This window comes from Somniosus microcephalus, chromosome 29, assembly GCF_052327205.1.
Source record: "Somniosus microcephalus isolate GS21.2 chromosome 29, FLI_Smic_1.0, whole genome shotgun sequence".
NCBI lineage: Eukaryota > Metazoa > Chordata > Chondrichthyes > Squaliformes > Somniosidae > Somniosus > Somniosus microcephalus.
In genome coordinates this window covers 39,775,505-39,786,483 of record NC_141015.1, presented here as the reverse complement: position 1 = coordinate 39,786,483, position 10,979 = coordinate 39,775,505, and the positions used below count along the sequence as shown (strand labels likewise).

At 47.2% G+C, this 10,979-nt stretch overlaps 1 protein-coding gene across 1 annotated transcript in view; it reads left to right on the top strand.

Moving 5' to 3' along the window:
- Positions 1–390: 390 nt before the first annotated feature.
- LOC147098679 (cadherin-23-like) overlaps positions 391–10,979 on the top strand; it is a gene marked incomplete at its 5' end in the record, with an annotated part of 367,151 nt that continues 356,562 nt past the window's right edge. Inside the window, 2 exons of the mRNA XM_085969993.1 lie at positions 391–540; positions 5,631–5,678. Of these exons, the coding sequence (XP_085826119.1) occupies positions 391–540; positions 5,631–5,678 (198 nt within the window). The remainder of the gene's footprint in view (positions 541–5,630; positions 5,679–10,979) is intronic.

The window sequence follows — 10,979 nt, the reverse complement described above, 5'->3', positions numbered from 1 at the left end:
CGAGAACCCAGAAGGCAGCAGTCCCGCCCCCAACTTGCCTCGGCTGGCAAAATCCAGCCCTTTGAATCAGTTTGAGCCTTGGTTTGCGTAGTCTGCCTGAACACCGACGCACCTCTACCAATGATCCCGCTAAGCTACGCGGCCATGCAGCGATCTGGAGGTCCCGCGCAGGCCGCTCACCGGCTTTATGATGGAAATAATCGCGCGTACGCAAAAAATTGAACGGGCCGCGCAGCTAGTTAAAGGGCCCGCGCACAAAAAGAAAATGACGGGGGGACATTGCTCGCAGCTATAAGTAACTTTCCCAGTTTATTCAAGTGCGGCGGATCCTCTCCTCACCGGTTTACGGTGTTACGGAATCGGTGACTGATTATTTGCTTTTTGATTCTATCTGCAGGTTCGTCCATTACTAAATTGTGGGCCAGAGATCCGGACAACGACACGCTTGTGTTCGGAGTGGTCGGGGAAGAAGCCAGCAAATACTTTGCAGTAGAAAGTGAGACGGGAGTGGTGTGGCTCCGCCAGCCTCTGGATAGAGAGGTAATTTAATTGCTGTCGGCGGGCCTGGAAGTGCAGTCTAACACGAGACCTTGCATCTTAATGCGGCTTTCATTGTAGGGTGCAGTGATTTACCTTCGCTGAAGAATCTATTAATTAAGCAATATTCAGCCCTTGGGAATAAATTACTGCCAATTGGATCACGGTGATTTGCAGTCAGTAACAGTCATCAATTCAATAGAAAATGAAATGTCCACTAATTGCCAGTAATACACTCCCACAAGTGTCTTGTAGTAATTCAGTCTTATTTACAGTGAATTAACATGGTACCTGGCTTTCAGCATTCCTTTTTGCCTGGAGTTCTTAATGGGCAATAATGCCAACATAAGCTTGACTCTTAAAATGGTTTTTAAAAATAAATCATCCTCTTGCATAGCTTGACTTTTCCATGTTACTGTATTAATAACTACTTGTTTTATAAATGTCATGGTGATGCTGTTATTGTCTGGTCTGTTTAAATGTACGGGCCCTCGCAATGATTTCCACTTGCCAGTCTTCTCTCCCTCCTGTCCCCTCCTCCATGCACATTTTTCATATTGGACTACTGCCCCTTGCAAATGTTGCATTGTTAACCCCTGTCCTGTTGCCTGTAGTGGGGGCCACTTGCTTGGATGAGTGTAGCTCCACCAACACTCAAGATGCACGACACCATCCAGGACAAAGCAGCCCGCATGATCGGCACCCCGTCCACTACCGGCGTACCGTGGCTGCAGTGTGTACCATCTACAAGATACACTGCAGCAACTCGCCAAGGCTTCTTCGGCAGCACCTCCCAAACCCGCGACCTCTTCCGCCAAGAAGGATGAGGGCAGCAGGCGCATGGGAACACCACCACCTCCAAGTTCCCCTCCAAGTCACACACCATCCCGACTTGGAAATATATCGCCGATCCTTCATCGTCACTGGGTCAAAATCCTGGAACTCCCTCCCTAACAGCACTGTGGGAGCACCTTCACCATACGGACAGCAGCGGTTCAAGAAGGCGGCTCACCACCACCTTCGCAAGGGGCAATTAGGGATGGGCAATAAATGCTGGCCTTGCCAGCGACGCCCACATCCCATGAACGAATAAGAAAAAAAATTGCTTGATGAAATGAAAATATGGAAGAGTACGGATAGGCTGGAAATGGGGAAGCCGATGGGAAGATTGGAGACATCTATATAGGGCCTGAATCTAGGATTTCTTGGGGGAGCAATAACAACAACAACTTGCATTTATATAGCGCCTCTAACGGAATAAAAATTTGCCAACAAACAAAATTTGACACCGAGCCACACAAGGCGATATTAGGACAGGTGACCTGAAGCTGGGTCAAAGAGGGAGGTTTTAAGAAGCGTCTTAAAGGAGAGAGAGGTGGCGAGGTTTAAGGGAGGGAATTCCAGAGTTTAGGGCCCAGGCAGCTGCAGGCACGGCCTCCAATGGTGGAGCGATGGAAATCGGGGAATGTAGAAGAGGCCAGAATTGGAGGAGGGCAGAGATCTGGGAGGGTTGTAGACGTAGAGGTGGTTAGAGATGAGGAGGGGGGGCGAGGTTATCAAGGGATTCGGAAACAAAGATGACAATTTTAAAATTGAGAAGTTTGCCAGACCGTGAGCCAATGTTGGTCAGCAAGCAAGGGGGTGATAAGTGGACGGGTACGATATGCATTTCGAAGATGGGGGAGTGGACTACATGCTTACAGCCACAGAGCCTGTTCACTATAGTTTCAGGTCTTTAATTTAAAAAATGCTAGTCTTCTGTAAGAAATTTATAAATATTAACTTTATTTAAAACAATGAAGGATTAAATGTTCTCTAGGGTGAGTTTAAAATGGAAAATCTCTGTTCAACACCCCATTCACAGTGTGATTTGATTGGAATGAATGTGTAGGTTAGAGCAGGAAGGAGTCTGGAGGGACATTAGTGAATCAGTTGGGTTTTTACAACAATCTAGCAGCTTTCATAGTCATTTTATTTCGTACTAACCTACAGTTTACCAGATTTAGTGACTTGAGTTTCTCAATCTGCCATGATTGGGTTTGAATTGTCGATCTCTGGGTTGATACACCAGTACTATATCCACTGCCATGGCATACTCGCGTGCCCATGGTCAACATTACTTTATTGGAAAACATGCCTTCTGCTGCACCATGGGTCACCCATCTCCCCCGTGCTCGCTGACCTAAATTGCTTCCCAGTTAAGCAACGCCTCGATTTTAAAAATTCTCACCCTTGTTTTCCAAATCCCTCCATGGCCTCGCCTCTCCTTATCTCTCTAACCTCCTCCAGCCCCACAACCCCCGCGATGTGTGCACGCCGCCTATTCTGGCCTCTTGAACACCCCCGATTTTAAATGCTCCACCATTGGCGGCCATGCCTTTTGCTGCCCGTGGTCCTAAGCACCGCAATTCTCTCCCTAAATCTATCTGCCTCTCCTTCTTTCCTCCTTTTAAGATGCTACCTCTTCGACCAAGTTTTTGATCACCTGTCCTAACATCTCGAATCTTTCTTTGATAACGCTCCTGTGAAGCGCCTTGGGATGTTTTAATACGTAAAAGGCGCTATATAAATGCAAAATAACAACAGAAAACGCTGGAAAAACTCAGCAGGCCAGGCAACATCCGTGGAGAGAGAAACAGAGTCAACGTCTCAGGTCGAAACCCTTCGTCAGGACTGAAAAAACACAGGAAATGAAACAGATTAAAAGGCCAGTTTGGGGGCTGGGAAATGGGGATGAGAGAACAAGAGAGAAGTGAAGAGACATTAAGAGGTATTCAAAACCAGACGAGATGGTGATAGGACTAGTGGAGACAAAAGACGGCTCTAGATTAGGTATGAAATGCGCTGGCAGAATGGGAGACAGCTGCCATGTGGGAGAGAGAAAAAGGGGGAAGGGCACAAAACAAAGGTGGGGATAAAAAATATATCTAAAAATGTAATGGGGGCCGAGGTTATGATCTGAAATTGTTGAACTCGATATTGAGTCCGTCAGGCTGTAAAGTGCCTAATCGGAAGATGAGGTGCTGTTCCTCGAGCTTACGCTGGGTTTCCGTGGAACAATGCAAGAGGCCGAGGACGGTGAGGTCCGAGTGGGAATGGGGCAGTGAATTAAAATGACAGCTGACCGGAAGCTCGGGGTCCCCCTTACGGACTGAACAGAGGTGTTCCGCAAAGCGGTCACCCAATCTGCGTTTGGTCTCCTCAATGTAGAGGAGACCACATCGTGAGCAGCGAATACAGTATACTAGGTTGCAAGAAGTACAAGTAAATCGCTGTTTCACCTGGAAGGGGTGTTTGGGGCCCTGGACAGTGGGAAGGGGGGAGGTATAAGGGCAGGTGTTACATCTCCTGCGCTTGCACAGGAAGGTGCCAGGCGAAGGGGAAGGGGTGCTGGGGGTGATAGAGGAGTGGACTAGGGTGTCTCGGAGGGAGCGGTCCCTACAGAATGCTGAGAGGGGAGGGGAAGATGCGTTTGGTGGTGGGATCACGTTGGAGGTGGCGGCAATAAATGCAAGTTGTTGTTTCATGGGATGACTTGATGAGGGTTTCTAGTTGAAATGACGCTGCTTTAGTTCATGTAGATTTGGAACACCTCTATAATTGGCCAACTAGGCTCATTAATTGGAAGCAAAAAAATGTGTTTTTATTTAATTCTCTTCTTTTTCTCGTGACATGCATTACCGTTGAATATATTTCACTATTCCAAAAAAGAATGTGTGAACCTGATGCAGATGAATGTAAAGATGATGGACAGCAGAAATTACTTCAGTTCTCCATATTTGGAAAGTGGATTGCCTGAACTAAGACCTGTTAATTGCCAACAATTGTGCAGTGCAGAAATGGCAATTCAGCCACTTGCTGAGCCACAATTCATTCCCCTTATCTGAATGTGCCGAAGATACAATAAGATGGACTTTCGCAATGTAGCTCAGCGAGCTAAGTTCAAAGTCCAAAGCAGCATCGTTGTATCATTACAAATTCCCTTCTATAATTTTGAGCATTCCATAACAGCAGCTCTGTAATTAAATTCGTTATATGAAAAAGGAATCCAGCACCTCTACTCACTTTCTTGAAAGTATTGGATTTGACAGCAGGTGCTGATTTGGTTTATGAATTGGGCAGAAATTGTGCAGTGGTTGCCTAACCAGTCATACTGGAGATCTGCCATGGGAACCAGACTTGGACACAACCTGCAAGTGCTCCAGGGAGTCTACAGTATCAATAGATGGGCTGTCGTATCAGGGAAGTGAAATATGCTATGATATATATGTATCTACACGTTTTAACAATTTATGCAATATTAGGGGGCATGAAAATTGGACTGCTGTGCAGTAAAAGTAAATCCTTTGCAATACTTGCTGTATTATTCTCGCTGAAATGCCTTTTGTATTGATATAATGCACCCTTGTGATACAAGGTCCATGAAGTCGCAAATGCTTCCAGCATCTTTGATTGTCGTTTTATTATCAGGACAAAGGATTACTGCATCAGACCACTTTATTTCCCATTGTCTGTGGACCAGTACGTTATCTCATTCATTGACATGATGTGTTTCAGTCACCACCTTGAGATGCTATCGGTGTTTGGGAATTGTATTGCTTAATTCTATTTATTCTCTTGTGGAAAACCCCAGATCAGCCATGATCTTATTGAATGGCGGAGCAGGCTCGAGGGGCCGTATGGCCGACTCCTGCTCCTATTTCTTATGTTGTGTTCAAACCAATGCCGAGGCCCCGTCTGCCCCCTCGGGTGGATGTAAAGGATTCCATGGCACTATTTCGAAGAAGAGCAGGGGAGTTCTCCCCGGTGACCTGGCCAATATTTATCCCTCAATCAGCATCACAAAAGCAGATGATCTGGTCATTTTCACATTGCTGTTTGTGGGAGCTTGCTGTGCACAAATTGGCTGCCGTGTTTCCTGCATTACAGCAGTGACTACACTTCAAAAAGTACTTCATTGACTGTAAAGCATTTTGGGACGTCCGGTGGTTGTGGAAGGTGCTATATAAATGCAAGTCTGTCTTTTTCTTTCTTGTACACTTCTGTTATTTAACGTTCCCTGCATAGTCACTTTTTAACTCTTTCTATTTCAGGTGGTATCAGAACTTCAAGTCGAGTTCTCCGTGAGTGACAAGCAAAGTGTAAGTAATGATTTGTTTGCCTCTGAATTAGAGACTTGAGCTGTTTAACTTCCTTGACTCTTCCCTCATTACTTTAGATGCAGTGGATGAGCTCAGTATGATTATGGTGCGATCCTTGAAGAAGGGACTTGATAAGCTGAAGTGGTGGGGGAAGAACAGTGGGTTAGTTAGATTGCCAAGTGATGCACCACGGGGTAAACATGGTCTTCTGGAGGTTGCTTGATTGAAGGAATTTGGGTGTTAATTTTTCCACTGGTTTCCCCTGAAATTGGCCTTTTTTTCTTTTCCCCTCTGTTTATTGGCCTGCCCCAGGTGTTAGCATTACTAAGAGCTGGGGAGGGTGATGCCCAAGGTTGTCCTGTCCACTGGATAAGTTGTGCATTGATGGGCCTGATGGTCTTTTCTTGCCCCTCTTATGATATGTTTTCATTGTCCCAGCAGCGCATTAGTACAACAACCCATTGTGGTGTTAGATTAGCCTCTACGGTATGACGTTAGAACTCTTGGAGGAAAATAGAGTTTAGTAAACTGATCACATGATGGAGAAGGATTAGGAAGGCTGTGTGTCCCATAGAAACATAGAAGATAGGAGCAGGAGTAGGCCATTCGGCCCCTCGAGCCTGTTCCACCATTTAATGAGATCATGGCTGATCATCCAAATTCAGTACCCTGTCCCTGCTTTCTCCCCATGTCCCTTGATCCCTTTAGCCTCAAGAAATATATCTAACTCCTTCTTGAATATATTTAATGAATTGGCCTCAACTGCCTTGTGTGGTAGAGAATTCCACAGGTTCACCACTCTCTGGGTGAAGAAATTCCTCCTCATCTCAGTCCTAAATGGCTTACCCCTTATCCTTAGACTGTGACCCCTGGTTCTGGACTCCCCCGCCATCGGGAACATCCTTCCTGCATCTAGTCTGTCTAGTCCTGTTAGAATTTTATAAGTTTCAATAGATCCCCTCTCATTCTTCTAAACTTTAGCGAATATAAACCTAATCGACCCAATCTCTCCTCATAGGTCATTCCTGCCATCCCAGGTATCAGCCTGGTGAATCTTCACTGCACTCCCTCCATGGCAAGAACATCCTTCCTCAGATAAGGCGACCAAAACTGCACACAATACTCAAGGTGTGGTCTCACCAAGGCCCTGTACAACTGCAGCAAGACATCCTTGCTCCTGTACTCGAATCCTCTCGCTATGAAGGCCAACATACCATTTGCCTTCTTAACCGCCTGCTGCACCTACATGCTTACCTTCAGCGACTGGTGCACAAGGACACCCAGGTCTCGTTGCACTTCCCCTTTTCCCAATCTATTGCCGTTCAGATATTCTGTCTTCCTGTTTTTGCCACCGAAGTGGATAACCTCGCATTTATCCACATTGGGCAGATGCATGGCAAATGCAGTATAATCACCCAACCTGCCCAAATCATACTGGTGTTTCTCTGCATCCCCCTCACAGCACACATGCCCACCCAGCTTTGTGTTGTCTGCAAACTTGGAGATATTACATCTAGTTCCCTCATCTAGATCATTAATATATACAGGAAACTTTGTGATATCCGGCACCGACGGGACCGAGCTGTTGCCGATCTATCAAAACTGCCGGACATACCAGTGTTAATGTTGAAGCATATGGAGATTTGCATCTCCGTATCTGGCAACAAACACTGTTGCTTAGCAACAGCTTCTAAACAGTCGGCCGTACCTTGGAAGCGTCTCTGTAGCTTAGCAACAGCTTCAGAGAGACTTTGCAGAGCCTGACTGTTGGGGGAAAAAAAGCCACGAGAAGAAAAAAAACCGAACAAAACGGCTCCTGATTTCTGCCGGTAGATCGAGGTTTCCTGACATACAACCTCCGGATAAACCAAAGTTTCCTGTATTGTGAACAGCTGGGGTCCTAGTACCGATCCCTGCGGTACCCCACCAGTCACTGCCTGCCACTTGGAAAAAGACCCGTTTATTCCAACTCTTTGCTTCCTGTCTGCCAACCAGTTCTATATCCAAGTCTGTACCTTACCCCCAATCCCATGTGCTTTAACTTTGCACACTAATCTCTTAAGCGGGACCTTATTGAAAGCCTTCTGAAAGTCCAAATACACCGCATCCACTGGTTCTCCTTTATCTATTCTACCAGTTACATCCTCAAAAAATTCCAGTAGATTAGTCAAGCACGATTTTCCTTTTGTAAATCCATGTTGACTTTGTCCGATCCTGTCATTGTTTTCCAAGTGCTCTGCTATTACATCTTTTATAATGGACTCTAGCATTTTCCCCACTACCGATGTCAGGCTTACCGGTCTATAATTCCCCGTTTTCTCTCTGCCACCTTTTTTAAATAGTGGGGTTACATTAGCTACCCTCCAATCCATGGGAACTGTTCCAGAGTCTATAGAATTTTGGAAGATGACCAGCAATGCATCTACTATTTCTAGGGCCACTTCCTTAAGTACCCTAGGATGTAGATTATCAGGCCCTGGGGATTTATCGGCCTTCAATCCCGTCAATTTCCCTCACTCCAGTTCCCTACAAATACTGATTTCATTCAAGTCCCTCCATGGCCCATATCGCTCTGTAACCTCCTCCAGCCCCACAACCCTCCGAGATCTCTGCGCTCCTCCAATTTTGGCTTCTTGCGCATCCCCCGATGTTAATCGCTCCACCATTGGCGGCCGTGCCTTCAGCTGCCAAGTCCTTAAACTCTGGAATTCCTCCCCAAATATCTCCGTCTCTCTACCTCTCTCTCCTCCTTTTAAGACGCTCGTTAAAACCTCCCTATTTGGGCAAGCTTTTGGTCACCTGCCCTAATATCTCAATATGTGGCTCTTCTGCATGTGCGAGCGGGTCACCTGTCGGGAACCACCAGGGGCCTCCTTCAAATATGCAGATTGAGCTCTGGTGATGTCAGTGGGGCCCGACTGCTCCCCGCGACAGAGGCCTGTGCACGAAAGCTGTAGTGGCTTTCCCGCCACGCTAACCTAGCGAGAGAAGGGTTCGCGGTCAGAAGAGGTCCAAAGAGACGAGTGCCTTTATTTTTCTTAACTTTCCTTGCGGGGTCAGAAGTAGCCGGAGTGTGACTATAATTAGTCTGTCTGTGAGCATGGCACGTGATCAGTGCTGCTCGTTGCTGTGTCTCCTGAGCTGCTCTGCTCCCTTGTTCGATGCGTGAAACACCTGGGATTGGATTCAGTAATGAGCAGCGTGATCTGTTTGGCTAACTTGCTCTTACCGCAGGCACCTGTCTGGGCTTTGGCACTGTATGGCCAGGCTGATTGAGCATAACTTGCATGTTGCAGAAGCGGCTCTTATTTCAGTCTGAGCTGGTGCGATGCCTCAGTCATCAAGTGTCGCGATGGCCTCCAGCGACTCTCCATCAAATAACCCAATTATTCTTTCCTCATCCACGGTCAGGGGCTTCAGCTGTGAAGGGTCACCCGGTCGGTCTGTGGTAGCCTCTGCTCTCTTGTTGTGTGCCAGCTTAGCCTGCAAGCATAAGAGGAGTAACAACAGAAAATGCTGGAAAAACTCAGCAGGTCAGGCAACATCCGTGGAGAGAAATTTGAGTTGACGTTTCGGGTTGGACCCTTCTTCAAAACTGGAAAGAAAAGAAACTAGATCGCAGGCAGGGCTGCGATCGGACAAAAGAATAAAAGAAACAAAAGAAGTAAAAGAGATTAGAAGCTAGACGGTAATAGGCTGGGATTAGGTGTAAAGTGTACTGGCAGGGCAAAAGATAGCTGCCAGGTGTGAGAGAGAAACAAAAGGAAAGGGGGGGGGGGGAAAAGGAGTGGAACAATTACAAGAGAAAATGAAATGGGGGCCGAGCTTATGATCTGAAATTGTTGAACTCGATATTGAGTCCGGAAGGCTGCAGACTGCCTAATCGGAAGATGAGGTGCTGTTCCTCGAGTTTACGTTGAGCTTCCGTGGAACAATACAAGAGGCCAAGGACGGTGAGGTCCGAGTGGGAATGGAGCGGTGAATTAAAATGACAGGCGACCGGAAGCTCGGGGTCACCCTTACGGACTGAACGGAGGTGTTCCGCAAAGCGGTCACCCAATCTGCGTTTGGTCTCCCCAATGTAGAGGAGACCGCATCGTGAGCAGCGAATACAGTATACTAGATTGCAAGAAGTACAAGTAAATCGCTGTTTCACCTGGAAGGGGTGTTTGGGGCCCTGGACAGTGGGAAGGGGGGAGGTATAGGGGCAGGTGTTACATCTCCTCCGCTTGCACGGGAAGGTGCCAGGCGAAGAGGAAGGGCTGTTTGGGGTGATAGAGGAGTGGACTAGGGTGTCTCAGAGGGAGCGGTCCCTGAGGAATGCTGAAAGGGGAGGGGAGGGGAAGATACGTTTGGTGGTGGGATCACTTTGGAGGTAGCGGAAATGCCGGAGGATGATCCGTTGAATGTGGAGGCTGGTGGGGTGAAAGGTGAGGACAAGGGGAACCCTATCGTGGTTCCGGAAGGGAGGGGCAGGGGTGAGGGCAGAAGTGCGGTCACCCAAACGCAGATTGGGTGACCGCTTTGCGGAACACCTCCGTTCAGTCCGTAAGGGGGACCCCGAGCTTCCGGTCGCCTGTCATTTTAATTCACCGCTCCATTCCCACTCGGACCTCACCGTCCTTGGCCTCTTGTATTGTTCCACGGAAGCTCAACGTAAACTCGAGGAACAGCACCTCATCTTCCGATTAGGCAGTCTGCAGCCTTCCGGACTCAATATCGAGTTCAACAATTTCAGATCATAAGCTCGGCCCCCATTTCATTTTCTCTTGTAATTGTTCCACTCCTTTCCCCCCCCCCCCCCCTTTCCTTTTGTTTCTCTCTCACACCTGGCAGCTATCTTTTGCCCTGCCAGTACACTTTACACCTAATCCCAGCCTATTACCGTCTAGCTTCTAATCTCTTTTACTTCTTTTGTTTCTTTTATTCTTTTGTCCGATCGCAGCCCTGCCTCCGATCTAGTTTCTTTTCTTTCCAGTTTTGAAGAAGGGTCCAACCCGAAACGTCAACTCAAATTTCTCTCCACGGATGTTGCCTGACCTGCTGAGTTTTTCCAGCATTTTCTGTTGTTATTTCGGATTTCCAACATCTGCAGTATTTTGCTATCGTACTAGCATAAGAGGAGAGTGGTTACAGTCATGCATCATGCGCTGCAGGTTTCTCTCAAGGATTACATCTAATTCACAGCATAAAAACAGGCCATTCTGTACTGGTGTTTATGCTCCACACGAGCATCCTCCCACCCTACTTCTTCATACGTCAGCATATTCATTTCCTTTCTCCCTCAAATGCGTATCTCTG